The 20,907-nt window shown below is 30.9% G+C and overlaps 1 protein-coding gene across 1 annotated transcript in view; it reads left to right on the top strand.

Moving 5' to 3' along the window:
* LOC133197054 (atrial natriuretic peptide receptor 1-like) overlaps positions 1-20,907 on the top strand; it is a 52,933-nt gene that overhangs the window by 18,800 nt on the left and 13,226 nt on the right. Inside the window, exons 3-15 of the mRNA XM_061332894.1 lie at positions 533-739; positions 843-986; positions 1,183-1,379; positions 2,387-2,512; positions 2,862-2,997; positions 6,802-6,923; positions 7,357-7,432; positions 7,859-7,940; positions 8,323-8,419; positions 19,362-19,529; positions 19,663-19,767; positions 20,051-20,122; positions 20,211-20,376. Coding sequence (XP_061188878.1) covers positions 533-739; positions 843-986; positions 1,183-1,379; positions 2,387-2,512; positions 2,862-2,997; positions 6,802-6,923; positions 7,357-7,432; positions 7,859-7,940; positions 8,323-8,419; positions 19,362-19,529; positions 19,663-19,767; positions 20,051-20,122; positions 20,211-20,376 — 1,698 coding nt within the window. The remainder of the gene's footprint in view (positions 1-532; positions 740-842; positions 987-1,182; positions 1,380-2,386; positions 2,513-2,861; positions 2,998-6,801; positions 6,924-7,356; positions 7,433-7,858; positions 7,941-8,322; positions 8,420-19,361; positions 19,530-19,662; positions 19,768-20,050; positions 20,123-20,210; positions 20,377-20,907) is intronic.

Raw genomic sequence — 20,907 nt, 5'->3', positions numbered from 1 at the left:
AATAACGTATAAAATTCATAAGTTAATTAATTTAATTCTATTAAAAAAAAACATGGATACAATTTCTGTACTAAAAGTTGACTTAATTACTTTCCTAATGACCTAAAATTGGTTACATTAGATTTTAAAGAAAAGGTCATATGTAAATGCAGAAAACATTCTTTAATGATGAAATGTGAACACACAAATTAAAAGTTTTAAATAAAAGATAAAATAGAATATGGAAGTCACAGCGAACTACATACTACAATCTATACCATGTGTCATATCAACCCTCGGGCGTATCTTAATTCATGAATTCCAAATAAAAAGGTAACGCTTGCATGACATTTTTTCAAATTAGGCATACGCTAGTTAATATGTCTTTTTTATTTGTGTATGAAATGAATGTTTCGAAGTGTATTATTAAAATTTGATATGTCTATATTTCTTTGTCTCAAACAAAAATATTTACAGTCGTCTTTTATTTTGGTATTTGAATGATGACCTTACTGCATTTATAAAGATTATTTGCTTTGAAATATAAATGTAGGGAATCTTGGACCTGCGTATGTGACACCGTACTATAAAATGCCACATATAAGCTGGGAAGCAAATGACCCGACCTTTGGAAATAAGGACGTTTTTAAGACCTTTGTACGACTATCTGCAACCTTTAACAAAGCTGGTCTTGCCACAGCGGCACTGTTCACCAAATTCAAGTGGAATGTTACTGCAATATTTATACAGACATCATACGGTAATTGAACAAAATCTAAGCTCTCATACTCTATAAAATTTTCTGAAATTATATTGGATGTTGCAAATATTCACCTTGATTGTCCTAAACACTTTTACCATAGCTCTTTGTTTACATGCGATGAATGGTTTCCTAACGAAGATAACTGAAAAAAAGATAACTGTGGCTTCCTACCAGACTTTCACAGATGATCCGACAGACAAAGAGATCGACAAATACCTGCACATTATCAAGAAGACAGCAAGAAGTACGAAAGTTTATCATTGAAGATGTTGTGCTATTAAACGTTTTTCATGTGATTTGATAGCGCCATTGAAAATGTGAACAGATTGTTTCAAATAAGATTTAACTTTAGTTGTTTTCGTAATCTCCACAGATTATTTGCTTACTTTGGTTTCAAGAGATTCTTAATATTGAAATGCTTGTTTTCGTTTTCTTTCTAGTTGTTTTTATGTGTGCAAGGAATAGCAATTTCCGAAAAATAATGATACGAGCTCACTATAATGGAATGACGAGCGGAGATTATGTTTTCATTGATCCAAACTTCAAAGCAAACGATGACCAATACCAGTACCGAGCATGGTACAATAATGACTCTGATGACGTCATATCACGTGAAGCATTTCGTCATGTTATTCATGTAAGACATTTCTATAAATTGCAAAATAAAAAAGTGAAGCAAGCTGAAAGCAGAAAGAATAAAGAATACTTGTATAATAATCTACAATTTTATAATTGATAGAATCGTTTTTCCACAGAGATCCACTACAGGGATCAAAATAAATAATTCCTCCACCCTGACAAAGAAACAAGAACCTGCAGAGACAGGAAACTTTACCAATGGATGTCTGTCAGTCATATATCTGATGTTTTTTTTGTCTTTTTTCGTATTTTGGACATCTTTTTGAGAATTAAGGGTCTGTTTCCTGGTATCTAAACAATAGTTTATCCTAATGTAAGTTTTAAAGGAATGGCACTATCACTTTCTATCTGAGAAAAAAGAACAATGCGTGGTAAAATGGGTATATCCATTGAAAAATTTATAGAAAACCACAAGATCAGAAAACAAATGAGAGTTTTACGAAAGGTTATCGTGAAGCTTAGATTTAATTTGTCCAAGTAAAGGCGTCTGCTCTTTACCAAGATTACAAAGAGATCGAATTTTATATATTACAAATTTACAAATCTCAATAATTTTTTTAATCAAAAGCTTAAGGATAATCATTGATCTTCAGATTAAGCAGATTATTTCGTTGGAGTCTATATTTGTTAAAATGAAAGTCTCAGGGCTTTGTTGTTCCTCAACAGGGCATCAAAGTAAATACGGTGTATAAATCTCAAGGATTGAAAGGAAAGTTGTTGAAAACATTCAATTGATCAGTAGAACCCAAACTGATAGAACCTGTTTTCTTCAATACGTAAAATAGATTAAGTAATGTTCAAATTATAAACCCATGCAGATTTAGGTAGTCACCCTCTTACAGGTTACAGTTTGTTAAGTACGAAAAGTAAGTTCAAAGATGTTCATGTATCTTAACTCGGGACTACAGTGTGTACTTGTAACCGATATGGAATGGTATTCTACAGGATCTTACAAAACAATGGCGCAAATTGGTTAAATTTTGAGCTTTAACTACCTGATTTCAGTTGACGGCAGCCAGATGGTTTGACGATACCAGCAAGGAGCGTCACTTAGAACTAATGAGGATGATCCCACAGAGAATGACCGAACCCCCCTGGAATGATTCTACGGCACTTGATGAAGGCTTATCTGTAATTAGGCTTATACTGTAAAATTAGTTTCTCTTTAACAACAATAAACAATTTATAACGTAATCTTGGTCGTTTTGTTAGGAAAATAACCTCTTCCCTCCTCAAGTTTAAGACGTGTGTGATGACATACTACAATTGTGTGACTAATTATCATCAGCAGAGAAAAAAAATATGTGAGAGGAATAGTCTAAGTTACAACACGCCAATTTTGTTCCATTGCATTTTTTTTAAAAATATGATTATTATTAGCATAACAATATCAAAATAGTTACAATTCATCTCTTATTTGTTGCATAGCCATGAAAGCACTTGGTTTTCTGTATGTTTTGATAATATTTTCTTGATACAGCCCTCCCACTCGGCTTCAACGTTACATGATTCCATGTATCTAGCTGTTCTTTGGTGGGAACATTGTTACAGTAACAATCTGGACCACAAGGACGGATCAGGGTTTCTCCAGTTTACAAATAATGTAACTTATAATGGTGAGTATAATAGTAATTTGATGATCATATGATTGATTTCGGCAGTCAGCATCTAATTTTCGCTTATTTTGCGACCATTTGGAATCTCAAAAGATTTTAAAAAAATAATAAATCTATACTATTATATCAAAATAATAGACTCGAATTTTTGGCCTTTAATACCGATAAATCGCAAGAGTACTGTCTTTTGTTTTATATATTTTAAACATCATTGGTACTTGAAGATTACCAATTTGTTTTTATTTTTTCTCAATTAAGCTTCGCTAATTAATAATTAACGAAAATTCCTCAAAAAAATCCGGAAATCATCTGGATTTTTTGGATTTTACAATCTTGCGCGTGCGCATTACATTCACGCTAAATCACGGTGTTCAAAAGTAATTTGTACTAAGTAGAGATGTATTTGTTATTTTATAATTTCTCTAATAAGAAATCATAAATATATATGAACAAAATATACAGCAAATTTCCAATGAAAATTTACACGTATTTGTATTATTGTTTCTGAGTTTATCCATGCAGGGACCTATATACTAAGTTAGTATATAGGTCCGTGATCCATGCAAATGTGATATTGTGGCCACGTGGGTAATTATTCGCCATCTCGGAGACACATTTATTATAATTATGTTATTTATGTCTCTGGCCATCTCAACGGAGGCAAAAAGCTCATGATCGTAGAAGCAATATTAATGTAACTACCCCATTTTATTTTATCCTTCCTTTCTTTTATGCCTTTTTGAGGGGAAAAGGGTGTGTGTGTGTTACAACTGCAGCTAGAATCACATTTTGGTGAAGTAGGCATTCTTTTTCCGCCAAAAATAACAATAACATTATTTTCATTTTTTAACTTTGAAATAAATCGAATTAATTAAATAACGTCAATATAACCGATATTTTCAATTTGAAATGTGTCTAAATGATTGCAACTTGACTTTGTTCGCCATGTTTACTATTACCTTCACTGCTGAGATTTATAACTTCACCTCCAAAAATTTCTTTAACTTTAAAAAAGTGGGTGAAATATGTAAATTATTGTTATTGATCTTCAGTACGTTATATAGAAGGGACAGCCTGTTCTAGGCTAGATCTTCAAAATATGTAAAAGGTTGTCATGGTAACTACGCTTGATAGGTAGTCTGAAGTCAGCCCTTGCGGCCCGTATAGTTCATTCTATCAATGCTGCTAAAATATCGATCGTTTGTAAAATATAGGGTGAGTTTACCATGCATTCTCATTGGCTGTCCCAAAAAAAAAAATCGGTCAAGGTCAGTAAACTTTAAAGTTTGCGCTAAACTCAGACTTTACTAAATATTTTGAAAAAATTCATGCTCTGAATAATTAAATCAGAAACATTTATTTTAAAATATTTCTGATTACATTGTATGATTTCAATTTAAAAAATGGAAATGATATTGTATGATCCAAAAAGAGTTGTAACCCCCCCCCCCCCCCCCCCCCAGGAAAAGACTTCATTATTGCAGCAAGAAGTACCTTCAAGTTCCTACTTTCCTATTTAGGATACCCTTGCTTGGCTTATCTAAGATAATGATAATTTTTGTATCCCATATATTTTATACTTAGCATAAACAAGAGGCCCATGGGCCACGCCGCTCACTTGAGCGACTAATTTTAATGGTCAATTACTCTAACCCAAACAGCTTTAACAAATCAGAAATATCTGTACAAATTTAGTTTTTTTATATTAAATTTTTGAAACATATTCTAACTTTTTTCTCCAAAGATTTTCATATGTAAAATTTACAGTAAATATTTTGTTCTCCCCTCTCCCTTTGTGGTTGTACCCTATCATGACCCCTGTGATCGTCATCATCAAATTTGAATGTACAATATATGAATTTACATTTCAGAAAACCTCTCTGGTCAAATAGGTTTGGAAAAGAAAATTCATTAAAAAATTTCCTATAAATACTCCCATGGATAACCCTCCCCCATTGTGGCCCCACCGTACCCCCAAGGGTCATGAAAGATCATGATAAGATTTAAACGAAATTGAGAATGCTTCCACATAAGTTTCAACATTCCTGGCCAAAAGGTTCTTGAGGAGAAGATTTTTAAAGATTTTCCCTATATATTACTATGTAAAATTTCAACCCCCCATTGAGACCCAACCTACCCCATGAATTTAACAATTTAGAATCTACACTACCAGAGGATGCTTCCACATTAGTTTCAACTTCCCTGGCCAAATGGTTCTTGAGAAGAATATTTTTAAAGATTTACCAAAAAATTTCAATATTTCTTAATTATCTCCCCTTGAAAAAGGGCGTGGTAGTTCATTTCAACAATTTTGAATCTCCTTCACCCAAGGATGCTTTGTGCCAAGTTTGGTTGAAATTGGCCCAGTGGTTTTGGAGAAGAAGTCGAAAATGTGAAAAGTTTACAGACAGACGGACAGACAGACGAACAGACTGACGACAGACAAAATGTGATCAGAAAAGCTTACTTGAGCTTTCAGCTCACGTAAGCTAAAAAGTAAAACACATTACATTTGTTGAATCATAAAAGATGAAAAAAACTTTCAAATTGGTTACTATTTATTTCGAATTTTCAATAACTATAACAGGTTTAAACACAACTGAAGCAAACATATTGTTTCCAAAAATCGAATCAAAATTATTCAAAAACCGAGGGTTGGGTTTTAATCGAATCGATTCAAAATATTACTAATTCAAGGATATTACATTAATTTTTATCAAAACAGACAGTCATGAAAGCATTTTCTTATATCATATATTTGATAAAGTACATTTGATATTCTTAATTTTTATTATGATCTCTTGAACAACCAGTATGTTTTTTTTTTTGTTTTTTGTTTTTTGTTTTTTTTTTTTTGGAAGGGGGGGGGGGTATTTGCAAGATAATCTGTCCTACTTCACATCTGCTAAATTGTGTAGAAATACCAGTATAGCACATTTGTCCATTTTCATTTCTGCTTTTACAGATTATATACATGTCTATAACCTGTGTACATATAAAGTATACGTATTAGCAGTGCTTAATAACTCTTTTATTGTTGAGGTCATATTTTGAACAATTTGAGACCTGCAGTGTTAAAATTGTTACAAAATTTATTACACATTTAGTTTAATAACTGATTGTGTAAAAATACCAGCTTAGCATATTTCTTCATTTTCATTACTTTGCTTGATATGAGGTGAAATTTATGTAAGCTCCGGCGTTATTCGAACTCATGACTTGATTTATAGCTAAACTTGGGGTCAAACCCATTCTGCGCTACGCCGTTACGCACCAATTTTAAGAACAAACAAAAAAAAAAAGAAAGAAAAAAAAAACAGAATTATATTCACATTTATTGTTTATTTCAAAAGTACCTTACAATATGAATGTGTCGATGTATCTATTTTGTAAATGTCCGATATGCACATGGATACATTCATAACAATGTCAACCCATGCACGCGCGGGTCAAAGTCTAGTAAATAATAATGATAATAATAAAAATGGAGAAAAAATAGAAAAAGGGAAAAATAAATATTCTTATATACGTATAATGTAAAAAAAAATACTTAATAAAGAGATCAATACTTATATGAAAACACAAATTTCGGTTACTCAAATAAAGGTAATGCTTTTTGATTATGAGCTTATGCAGTTAGAACCATGAAACAGAAATGCATTGGATTTACTTTTAATTTTTGGGACGTTTTGTGAATTCTATAAATAGTACCAACCTAAAAAATATTTTCTAAGGAATTTTGTAGACTTTTTTTCTGTTTTAAAACGTTTGTGTTATGCCGCGCCACTAGTTTATTTTTAAAAGGTACAAGTGGAAAAATTAATTTTGACGGGAATGGCGACAAACAGCCCGTGTTCTGGGTGGAGGATATGAAGAACGAAAGCGACGAGGCCAGGATATTTGCTATTGTAGAGACGGGATCGGAGGTAGGCTTTTTGTTGAGACAGGCTCGGAGGTTGTTTTTTTTTTTTTTTTTTTTTTTTTTTTTTTTTTTTTTTGTGGAGACGGGTTTGGAGGTAGTTTTTTTTTTTAGTAGAGACGGACTCGTAGGTAATAGCTGTTTCAGGTTTCTAAATAATGAAAGATTTGAATTAAATAAAACTAATTTATCTTTTTCAATGCCTTGTTTATTCAAATCTATCTAAATTAAAATTCTTAAGAAAAACAAGGTATTTTAGGTGACCATTTTATGGAGGATTCTGATAACGGGAAAAAAGAATAATGTACAATTTCAGAAAGTGGTGCAAACATTCAAAATAATGTGTTTGGGTAATTAACATGCATAGAATCGAAAAAAGGAAACCTGATTTAAAAACTGTGAAGGTAAGTTTTTTATAGAACTTATGGTTTATTTTTTAGATAGTGAGTATTTGGCAAGATAAGTCTACTTTGTGGTTGACCAAAGACGGGGAGGCACCACCAAGTACACCACCGTGTGGCTTCTCCAACGAGTTCTGTCCCCCTGTGAACAAAGGTCTCTTTCAAAGTTTTCTATTTATATTTTTCATTGAATCTATGAATAACAGGTATCTCATCGCTTCTGTTGAGAATCCGAAACTGTAATAGGAGGTGATTAGAATTTATGTCCTTGTTACCAAACAATTACCTTAAATTATTATTTTTTTGCATGCAAATATAAGGTTTGATTTCCTCTGAAGTATTTATATCATTTTTAAACATTTACTAATTTGTGAAAGGAAGCATGTGCCAACAATACATTGGATTACACTTCTACAGATTATTATCACTGTAAACTTTTAATAATGCCATATTTGATATTTTATTTGACACTTACTTGTGCTATCCCTTTTTGGAGAGTTTAATTGTATTGTCTGTAACAATAGACATTTTATTGATTCAGATCATACCACAAATATTATCATCGCACTCTCTGCCTTTGTCTTGCTACTCATCGCTAGCATCATCGCAGGATTATACATAAGGTTTGCGAACTACATGAAAATTAAAATATGACAAGATTTTGTTAAGTCCGTTTTTCCTTATGAAGATGCTTTTATTGATATCATCGGATAATTCATTTTAGATAAAACCAAGCAAAATGACTAGGATAATGTACAATGCATCTTCTATTGAACTTGAAAACGCAGATAAAGCAGGTTATGGTTTAAAAATAAAATAAATATAATTTTTTCTTGCAAATTGAGACCAGAAGCTTGAAACAAATGTTATTTTACAAACTATTCTAAAAATAAGGGTTTTTATAGATATGATATTGAAAATCGTATATCTTTGGATGGAAATATTTTCCTTTAATATTGGTCTTAACCTTGACAACAAATCTGTAAATATTCAATTTATTTACAGAAAGAGAAAATACGACATGACGATTTTGCAGATGACCTGGAAAATTGATTTCAAGGACATAAGTACTAAAAGGAACAAACGTGGTATTGGAAGTCAGGTAGATATGAACTATTGAAATTTATTGTTAATTTATTATTATTTATAATTTATTGTTATTGTTCTAGTCATCACGTGAAAATCAATAGCTTATCGATGGGATGCGTGTTTCAAGATAAATGTGCATGTACGAAAAGTATTAGCCCAGCCCTAACAAAAAATACTATAGTTAGCTATAGTTTACTATTCTTAACTACAGTGAAATTCTGACACTATGAAAACCATAGTTAACTATAGTGATAACTTTAACACTTTGATTTACTTTAGTGATAAATATGAAAACTTTGATTTACCATACTGATAACTTTGACACTATGAAAACTTTGATTTTCCATATTGATCACTATGAAAACTGTGATTTATACTATAGTGATCACTATGAAAAATTCTATTTACTATAGTGATCACTTTGACACTATGAAAACTTTGAAATACTATAGTGTTCACTTTGAAAACTTTGATTTATTAAAGGTTTATTCATCAATTAAAGATTTATTCAATCAAATATACTTTCTATCAATGCATTTAAGATGGTTACTCTATACATCTTGTTCACATACTTGATAACATTAAATCATGTTATTTCCTACTATAAAAAAGGCCAATGGAAATAAAAGCTAAACAATATTCATTCTAGAAATGTTATCAAGTAGAAGTCTTTGAAAAGTATAAAATCAAAAAGTATGAAAGTAAAAATAAAATTGAATAAAAAAAAATGAATTGCATGCAAAGTGCATGGAATTATTTGAAATAGAATTTAAAACAGAAAATTATATAAGGTAGTACATTTAATAAATTTTCAATTTCTAGAGGCTTCATGTCGAAAACCCATAATGCTGACTTTGAAACTTTGATTTAAAAAAAGTGTAAAGGTTGACACTTTGAGTTACCATAGTGATGACTATGAAAACTTTGATTTACTAAAGAGATAGTTTTGACACTATGAAAACTTTGATTTACTAAAGTGATAACTTTGAAACTCGGATTTACTATATTTAACTATAATAAATTATAGTTTACTATAGCATTTTTTTTGTTAAGGATGTCCTTATAAACTCCCAATCTATAAACCTAAAGGAAGGCATAAATTAATCGCTTTTGAAAAATGTTATTTTGATATCAAAACTGGGTAGACGACTAGGTAGTTTCATTTCATCTAATTCATCATTAATATATGTGGATACAAGTGGTTTCTAGGAATAACTACGGAATAAAGTGATCTCCGTAGATGGTATGTACAGTGTATGCATGATATTCCTTAATTATTACACTGGTCACACCTACTCTAAGGATTGTATCCGGAAAAGAGGCTATATAACTTTTCTAGTTAAAAACTGACAGAAGACTAAAAAACTGATATATATTTATAAATCGGGACTTACATAATAAAAGTACAATTCTTACGGCAAAATTTGCGCGTCTGTGGACATGTAACCGTAATAGGCGACAAACCGACAGCCATACCTCTGGGTTCTAATTTAACTGATGTGTGAATCTTTACCCTTATCTCCACGATGACGAAGCGTTTAATTAATTAGACTTTTTTTGAAAGTCATTTTATACTTGAACAATGCATACGCTGACGCATAATTATTTTGTTTGCTGATTAAATTAGTAGGTATTGTCAGAAATGACAGGTTCACCAGCACCTCGTTATCAGACTCTAATTTGACATCAATTTTTCTCACCCAAGCCAAAACTAAGAGTTACCTTTTCTGATTGGAAAGTGTTGGGCGATCTTCTGTTTGTTTGTCTGCCTGTGTGTGACATGTTTTTCTGTAAACTTTGCAAATTTTCAATTACTCTCCAGAACCACCCTCCAAATTTCCCCCGAACTTAGCACAAATTGCCCTGAGTGTAAATTCGTGAGACTTCATGGCTAGCGGAGCAGGGATGGGGCTGTAGTAGGGGACTCAAAATTTTGCATACTTGAAATATTTTGAAAATCTCAAAATTAATATTTTCAGGAAAAACAAGGTCAGAATTAGTCCTGACTATTTAATCACATCTATAAGTAGTGTATGTGTGGGGATGTCCTACTCCAAACACGTTTCCCTATCTAATGATCCTCTTAATATATAGGTCACAAACAGTCCATATTAGTATAAGCTTTGCAAAGTTGATCAGTAAAATTAGGTGACTGGAAAAAACCCCTAGAAAATAATAAGAACGTGAAAACTTTAACCTATTCACTCATTCGGACAATATGTGACACTTAACATTCAGTGCGAGGTATGTATGAACGTTAACATCCCAGAATGAAACAATTTCCGCAATTTGGTCAAACTACTTATATATATATATATATATATATATATATATATATATATATATATATATATGCAACAAAAGTTGACTTTCAAATTTTTTAAAACAGATCAATATGTACGAGGGGTTATCAAAAAGTTCGTGGACTGATGCGATAAAATTAATACTATGTAGTCTGTGCTTACAAAATTTATAACAAACATAAAACAACAAAAGTTTAAGAAGTTATGAAAATGTTAGTTTGATAAGTTGATAATTTTCTAAATTATTCTAAAATTAAAAAAGACGTTATATGATCACCCGGCGCTGTCGCCGTTTAGTTTCATGACGTCCGACAACGTAATTGTTTCTCAATGTCCACTCTCTCCATCTCATACACTTATCTTAGTGAGATTATCTGGAGTAAAGTAAGGCATTAACCCCGTCTTGTTAATATGACTTTAAAATGTCATGAACAGCTGTTTTCAACGCATATAATATTGTAAATGGATCTATACATAGGGAAAAATCCTCACTTGATTAGCTTGTTGGAGTTCAATTTCTACTACACATGATCAACGTCATTTTTAAACGTGACTGACTTTTGACACCCTGACTACAAATCAACATTAACTGTGTATCTTTCATCTCTCGAGATCCTTTTGAGCGTTTAAAAACAAGCACTCTGGATGCATTTTATTCTTCTGTAGCCCTTTTAAACATTCCCTCAATCTATACCAGTTTTTCCAGGTGCGAAACTTTATAGAATACTGGAAAAAGAAACTCCTCCCCCCTTTTTGACGTCATTTTCAAGCCCTTAACTTTTGAACACTCCATTTAAAATTTACGATAAAATTTCATAGAACTTACAGAATGGGGTAAAAATTGCAAATTTTACGGAACAATTGTGAGGTACCACATGCCTGAAATAACGGAATTTTTTTATGACAAATGCTCATATCATAAGAGTTTTTCTCAGTTACTCTAGGTAGAAAAAACGTCATATTTGAGGTTGCGCCGCATGGACATACCATTGCTTACAAAAATATTAACAATTTATTAAAAAAATAAAACTTCTGATTTATGGTTTATTCTATAGATAGAAAAAAAATATGCTAACTAAATGTGTAAACATTCATTGATGTACCTAAAGCAGTTTTAATTTTATAGCGCTAGTCCACAAACTTTTTGATAACCCCTCGTATATAAAGGAGAAGTTATTAAGATAATTGTGTTTTAATGATGCAGCCATAAAGTTCTAGTTCCTCAGAATAAAGTTAATAAAAATCTTTGTTGTTTCTTTATTTTATTAAATATGAGCTATTTTTATCCTAGTCTTTAGTACCTTTTCCTTGATTTTTAGCTCCTATTTGTTGTCCTAGCCTTTAACTTTAACTTTGTTTTACCATATTGATCACTATGAAAACTTTGATTTATACTATAAACACTATTCACACTATGAAAAATTCTATTTACTATAGTGATCACTTTGACACTATGAAAACTTTGAAATACTATAGTGTTCACTTTGAAAACTTTGATTTATTAAAGGGTTCAATCAAATATACTTTATATCAATGTATTTAAGGTGGTAAATCTATACATCTTGTTTACATACTTGATAACATTTAATCATGTTATTTACTAATATAAAAAAGGCCAATTGAAATAAAAGTTTAACAATATTCATTCTAGAAATGTTATCAAGTAGAAGTGTTTGAATACCATAATTTTTTTTTTCAAACAGTATAAAATTAAAAATAAAATTGAATGCAAAAAAATGAATTGCATGCAAAGTTCATGGAATTATTTGAAATAGAATGTACAACAGAAAATTATAGAAGGTAGTACATTTAATAAATTTTAAACTTTCAATTTCTAGAGGCTTCATGTCGGAAACCCATAATGCTGACTTTGAAACTTTGATTTAAAAAAGTGTAAACGTTGACACTTTGAATTACCATAGTGATGACTATGTAAACTTTGATTTACTAAAGCAATAATTTTGACACTATGAAAACTTTGATTTACTAAAGTGATAACTTTGAAACTCGGATTTACTATACTTAACTATAGTAAACTATAGTTAACGATTGTATTTTTTTTTGTTAGGGAGGTTCTTATAAACTCCCAATCTATAAAGCTAACGGAAGGCATAAATTAATCGCTTTTGAAAAATGTTATTTTGATATCAAAACTGGGTAGACGACTAAGTAGCTTCATTTCATCTAATTAATCATTAATAATTGCAGATACACGTGGTGTTTAGGAATAACTACGGAATAAAGTGATCTCCATAGATTGTATGTGTGCATGATATTCCTTAATAACACTAGTCACACCTACTCTAAGGATTGTATCCGGAAAAGAGGCTATATAACTGACAGAATATATTTATACATCGGGACTTACATAATAAAAGCACAATTCGTACGGCAAAAATTGCGCGTCTGTGGACATGTAACCGTAATGATCTAAAGGCAACAAACCGACAGCCATACATCTGGGTTCTAATTTAACTGATGTGTGAATCTTTACCCTTCTCTCCATGATGACGAAGTGTTTAATTAATTAGACTTTTTTAAAAGTCATCTTATACTTGAACAATGCATACGCTGAGGCATAATTATTTTGTTTGCTGATTAAATTAGTAGGTATTGCCAGGAATGACAGGTTCACCAGCACCTCGTTATCAGACTCTAATTTGACATCCATTTTTCTCACCCAAGCCAAAGCTTAAAGTTACCTTTTCTGATTGGAACGTGTTCGGCGACCTTCTGTTTGTTTGTCTGCCTGTGTGTTATGTTTTCTGTAAACGTTGCAAATTTTCAATTACTCTCCAGAACCACCCTCCTAATTTCCACCAAACTTAGCACAAATTGCCTTGAGTGTAAATTCGTGAGACTTCAGATCATGGCTAGCGGAGCAGGGATGGGGCTGTAGTAGGGGACTCAAAATTTTACATACTTGGAATACTTTGAAAATCTCAAAATTAATATTTTCAGGAAAAACAAGGTCAGAATTAGTCCTGTCTATTTAATTACATCTATAAGTAGTGTATGTGTGGGGATGTCCTACTCCAAACACGTTTCCCTATCTAATGTTGCTCTTAATATATATATAGGTCACATACAGTCCGTATTAGTATAAGCTTTGCAAAGTTGATCAGTAAAATTAGGTGACTGGAAAAAACCCCTAGAAAATAGTAAGAACGTGAAAACTTTAACCTATTCACTCATTCGGACAATATGTGACACTTAACATTCAGTGCGAGGTATGTATGAACGTTAACATCCCATAATGAAACAATTTCCGCAATTTGGTCAAACAACTTATACATACATACATACATACATACATACATACACACACACACACACACACATATATATATATATATATATATATATATATATATATATATATATATATATATATATATATATATATATACTCCCTCAATACTTTGATACTTAATATAATGCAACAAAAGTTGACTTTTCAGAATTTTTTTAACAGATCAATAAGTATATAAAGGAGAAGTAATTAAGATAATTGTGTTTTAATGATGCAGCCATAAAGTTCTAGTTCCTCGGAATAAAGTTAATAAAAATCTTTGTTGTTTCTTTATTTTATTAAATATGAGCTATTTTTATCCTAGTCTTTAGTACCTTTTCCTTGATTTTTAGCTCCTATTTGTTGTCCTAGCCTTTAACTTTAACTATGATTTACCATATTGATCACTATGAAAACTGTGATTTATACTATAGTGATCACTGTGAAAAATTCTATTTACTGTAGTGATCACTTTGACACTATGAAAACTTTGAAATACTTAAGTGTTCACTTTGAAAACTTTGATTTATTAAAGGGTTCAATCAAATATACTTTATACCAATGTATTTAAGATGGTAACTCTATACATCTTGTTTACATACTTGATGACATTAAATTATTTTATTTACTAATATATAAAAGGCCAATTGAAATAAAAGTCAAACAATATTCATTCTACAAATGTTATCAAGTAGAAGTCTTTGATAACCATAATTTTTTTTTGTTTTTTTTTGAAAAGGTATAAAATTAAAAATAAAATTGAATGCAAAAAAATGAATTGCATGCAAAGTTCATGGAATTATTTGAAATAGAATGTAAAACAGAAAATTATATAAGGTAGTGCATGAAATAAATTTTAAACTTTCAATTTCTAGAGGCTTCATGTCGAAAACCCATAATGCTGACTATGAAACTTTGATTTGAAAAAGTGTAAACGTTAACACTTTGAATTACCATAGTGATCACTATGAAAACTTTGATTTACTATAGTGATGACTATGAAAACTTTGATTTACTAAAGCAATAATTTTGACACTATGAGAACTTTGATTTACTGAAGTGATAACTTTGAAACTCGGATTTACTTTAGTTTACTATAGTAAACTGTATTTAACTATAGTTAAGTATAGTATTTTTTTGTTAGGGAGGTTCTTATAAACTCCCAATCTCTAAAGCTAACGGAAGGTGTAAATTAATCGCTTTTGAAAAACGTTATTTTGATATCAAAACTGGATAGACGGCTAAGTAACTTCATTTCATCTAATTTATCATTCATAAATGCAGATACACATGGTTTCTAGGAATAACTACGGAAAAAAGTGATCTACGTAGATTGTATGTTTGCATGATATTCCTTAATAACACTGTTCACACCTACTCTAAGGATTGTATCCGGAAAAGAGGCTATATAATTTACAGGAGACTAAAAACTGATATACGTATTTATAAATCGGGACTAACATAATAAAAGCACAATTCTGACGGCAAAAATCGCGCGTCTGTGGACAGGTAACCGTAATGATCTAAAGGCAACAAACCGACAGCCGTACATCTGGGTTCTAATTTAACTGATGTGTGAATCTTTACCCTTCTCTCCACAATGACGAAGTGTTTAATTAATTAGACTTTTTTGGAAAGACATTTTGTACCTGAATAATGTATAATTATTTTGTTTGCTGATCAAATTAGTAGGTATTGTAAAGAATGACAGGTTCACCAGCACCTCGTTATCAGACTCTATTTTGACATCAGTTTTTCTCACCTCTGTCAAAGCTTAAAGAAACCTTTCTAATCGGAAAGTGTTGGTTGATCTTCTGTTTGTTTGTCTGTCTGTGTGTGTCTTGTTTTTCTATAAACTTTGCCAATTTTCACTCTCCAGAACCACCTGCTAAATTTCCACCAAACTTAGCACAATGAATTCTCCTCCCTCGATTCTTTAATACTTAATACAATGCAACAGAAGTTGACCTTCACGACTTTTTTAATGATGCAGCCATAAAGTCTAGTCCCTCCAAGGATAACAAAACATTTTATTGTTTCTTTATTTTATTAAATATGACCTAATTTTGTGCTAGTCTTTAGTTCATTTTCCTTGTTTTTTAGCTCCTATTTTTTGAACTAGCCTTTAGTACCTTTTCTTTGATTTTAGCTCCTATTTTTTTTACGAGTTGATGGAACATCAACTCAGTTCCGCTCTTACTCAGGTTTTCCTGCATTGCAACCAAAGAACACAGCTCATTTATTTAGTTCCTTCTTCAATAATTTATCTTTGATTTTGAAAAATTCAACATAAATGAAAACGAACTTATTTTTTGTACACATTATACCGTTTCTTCTCAAAAAGCAAATTCATATTAGGTATACACAATATCATTTTTATCGAATTTCTTTATTTTGCCGGTTCGACAAAAATATAGTGTACTTTAAACCGCTGAAGAAACAAAAGTGTATTTCGAAACTTCTCATATTCCTATATATACATATGTGCAGAGTCTATTTTTTAAAATTTCATTTTTTCTCAAACATATGATGTATTACATGAATCACTTAAAATGCTGAAAGAAAGGGTTGAGATTAAAATCTGACTGAACTATTTTTCATCTTCCTACGCACCACACTGTTTTGTTTGTAAACAACAATAAATGCACATTGGCACGAAAAATCGACAGTGTTACTTCAAAAGAAAAAGACTTAAATTGATGCATACTTGGAGGGATAAAGGAGACACAATAAGGTAATTAAATTTATGCATTTATTTATTTAGTTATATGTAATTCTAACAAATAATTAAGCTAAGTCTGTTAGTTTATCGATAGTCATACTGAACGAGTATACGTGTTGAATGTTTATATAGCGCCATCTTCTCACTGCTAATGGCTCGGCTTTGTACAAAAAAACTTTGTACAAGACGATACAGAGTCTATTAATTCAAAAAGCTATTTGTTTATTTAAAGAGCACGACTCTTACTACATGTATTAAGGCTGAGGTTGACCTGGTGAAATAGGCGAAACTTATCTCCATCACTGTCAGTGTAGCTGATAAGAACTGCACTGTGCAATGTCAGCTCTGTTTACAAATTGCCCATATAATATTCCAATCCATTTTGTACGTCATTAAATAAACAAATTGTACAACTGAAACTTGTGCACTCTCTGAATCTATATCATTGATCAATTAATTTTGAAACAATTCGATCTGCTATATATACACATATACATTAATCACAAGATATAAGATTCTCGAACATAAAAAAACTATTAATGTAAATCTCATTTCAAACAAATACTTGCAGTTTTATGTTATCGTCATTTTACTTTGGAAACCATTGTTTGAAAATATGATTTGACAACAAAGTAAATACTGAAAAAGAAACATTTTATTTATTTTCGAAACAGCAACATATTTACATTAATTAATCCGATCATTAACACACGAATAGGCACTGCCACATGGTCTATACCAAAGTATTAAATATAAGTGCCTAATTTAAAAGGGGAACAACTCAATTTTCTCTTAGAATTAGTATAAAATTTTAAGTGTTTTGGTTAATTTTGGTAAGACAATTATTTTATGCATATATAATCTACTGGTAACAAATGATTAAAAATGAATAGAAACTTTGTATACATTTTAAAGTAAATTAATTAATATCTGTCTATGCAAAATGCTTACTTGAAAAAAGAGGCTTGTTAAAAAATTACCTACCGTAATGTTGACAAGTTTTTCCAGACTGGCTGAGAAATTGAGAATTTAATTTAAGAGCTAAATAATTGTATTTTGTCTGGTTTTTAAATGTGAGTAAAGCATGGAAAAGAGGAGAAATTTCTTAAATTTCACAACAAGAGGGAATTCCAAAAATCCTGGAAATTAAGAAAATTAAACTTAATCAAATATTTGATATTAAATCAATAGTCGTAAATATATCAATGCTATGTGCCTCTCAGAACCTTGATTTTACTTTTGTAGAAGCATAAACCACAAAAGGCAGTGCAAAAGAGATGGTCATTGCTTTGTGCCTGTGAAGATATGTATAAACCTTTTGTTGAAGTACTGGAATTTCAAACATAGATATATTGAAGAATTCAGCTGGCTGTGTTTTGTATGTTGGAAGACAACCACCCCTTGCTTTCAAATGTGAAGTGAAGAATGCCCATCTTTATAATAAGGACTTTTCCCTTATATAAATATTCTTTGTAAAAATTTATTTAATAACAGCTTATTGTGTTTTTCTTTTGAAAGAAAATGACTTTCGTCAGCCATGAACCTCAAATCACTTGACACTATTTTAGTGTTTTGGCGCTGTGATATATTCTAGGTTTAAAATACATACTAGGTTTAAAATACATGTATCAACCGACACAGACTGTTTAGATTTTGCAATATTATCATTATCACCTTTTCATTTAGAATACAGGTTTAATCATCAAGCTCCAACGTTTGATTACTTTTACTAATGGTGTCAGGTTAATTTTTAGCTGTTCCTTTTGAACCATGGTATAAGGTCCATGACACTGATTTTTAGAATTACTTATTTGTTATAACTTAAACTGCGAAGTTTATAATGTGTCGATGTCACTTTATGTTGATTATATTAATTTGACCCTGTGTATCATGATTGTATTATTACTTTCATTATTGTATCATTTATTTGTAAATCTGAAACATGGATACTGTATTAAACTTATGGTATTAAGATTATATTTTTTGTTTTTGCTTTCTATATTTGAAAATGTTTGTGTCAATTATGAAATATTTACGGACAAAGAAAAATTGACATTGACTTTCTAAAAATTCATTCTCTTGTACTGTTTATTGGCTTACTACACTTCAAACTGGAAGACCAGAATAATGTTTTAAAAATTGACATTTTTATACGTGGTATAATACTAGTCATTGATTATAAAAAATGTAAAATGAATACTTGCTGCATACACACTAAGGAATGTCAAAAATTGTGGTTTTAATATACCTTTAGATAGTTGTGCAAGTGCATTTCATTTGTTAAAATAAGGCAGCAATGCTCAATGAATGTATAACTTGTATACATTTATACTGTAAAAAGAAAGAAATATTGTTTTCTTATATTAACACAAAGTATTATTTGTTAATTGGATTTTAAAATACATTGCATCATGTCAAAAAATTGACATCAGAAATAAAATGGAAATTTAAATTTCTGTTTCTAAAGAGACATTTCAATTTTTCATCACTAAAGCAATACCCATTAGCTAAGCTTGGGCAACCATCAACTCGTATCAGTACTTTCAGTACTTTGATTGTCCTAGTCTTTAGTTCCTTTTCTTCTTGCTTAGCTCCTATTTTTTGTCCTAGCATTTAGTATCTTTTCCTTGTTTTTTAGCTCAGTAAAAGTACGTTTTCTTTACGTGAGAGGGACTGTAGCAGTGAAGGCACTGGGGTACTGAACTACACACAGACTGCAGAATACAACGGCCAGACAGTGGCACTCAAATCCAGCCAGTTATCCAGCATTCAGCTAAGCATGACCAATCTCATAGAACTCAAAGCTGTACAGTGTTTTTTTTTTCTGATTTTGTTCAATTTCTTAAAAAAAACCCCAACAATATTAATTACGGGAACTCTCTTTACATGTGATGATACATTAACAAAAAGATGACACAATGGTACATTGTTGCTTTTAGATGCGGGAGTTTTTACATGCCAATGTGAATCCCTTTGTTGGAGCTTGCATTGATCCTCCCAATATCTGCTGCCTCTTTCTTTATGGCACCAAGGGGAGTCTTCAGGTACATTTGCTCTTGAAGATATTTTATTGATAGCTTTATTAACAGCATTCACAATATACATTAAGTTCCATTCATTGAAAAACAAGATAAGTGATGAATATAGATAAATTTGTTTGTTATTCATGACTTTGGAAGTTAAAAATAGTTTCTCTTTCAGTATATTATGATGATTTTTATAATGTTCAGTCCCAAATACACACTGAAAAGGACTGGATATTTTATGCATTAATATTTTTCCACGGTAAATGTTTAATATTTTTTCAAGGTTTTTCTATTTCTTTAGGATGTATTGGAAAATGATGATATTAAGTTAGAATGGGCTTTCAAAGTTACAATACTGAAAGACATCGCTTTGGTAAGATTTAATATTGAATATCTTAAGACAGGGCTATTTTCTTTTGTTTTAATTCTATACCCAGTCAGACATTCTTGTTTAAATTCAGGGAATGAAGTATCTCCACACATCAGTCCTGAAATCCCACGGTCGACTTAAAAGTTCTAATTGCATCATCGACAACAGATGGACCGTGAAGGTTACAGATTACGGTGCATCTGCTTTCTACAAACAAGAGGGTGTCGCAAATATTAAAAAAATGGAGGATTTCAAAGGTTGGCTTGGAACAGACATTCATCATTAACAATGAAGTTACTCCGTCGACTAGAAAGAAATCAAATGTACTGAATGAGGAATTTTCTACTTTTTATTATCAGTGAATATCATTCAAAATTTACATGTCCTTTCATAGCAATATTACTTCGTGCAAATCTGAATGTAGACTCCTTTGGGGATATATGTCACTTATTTACATTCTTGTATAATTCTTTATGCTCATTAAAGGCATGTGTTTTTTTTTGCGAAAGCCATCAAAATCTGGTTGTTAATCAAAAGCAGACGTCATGATTATACGTTTTTTTTTGCTATTCTGTTGTTGGATTTGGTAAGAGTAAAAAAATGACTTCGAGTAAAACTTTATAAAAAAAAAAAAAATAGGAGGAAAAACTCATAAATATACAGGTTAATGTGAACAAAATTCAATTTGAAAAGAAAAAAAAAATGAAATTGATTGTCAATGCATTCAAAAACAATCTTTTGATCAAATTCAAGGTAATGTCATATCCCAATAATAAAGAAAGCCAAAA

Source organism: Saccostrea echinata, unplaced genomic scaffold, assembly GCF_033153115.1.
Source record: "Saccostrea echinata isolate AGI-Se365-2 ecotype Australia unplaced genomic scaffold, CSIRO_AGI_Sech_v1 ptg000030l, whole genome shotgun sequence".
In the NCBI taxonomy this organism is placed as follows: Eukaryota; Metazoa; Mollusca; class Bivalvia; order Ostreida; family Ostreidae; genus Saccostrea; species Saccostrea echinata.
Note: the sequence above shows the minus strand (reverse complement) of the source record. Positions and strands in the feature narration are given on the sequence as shown.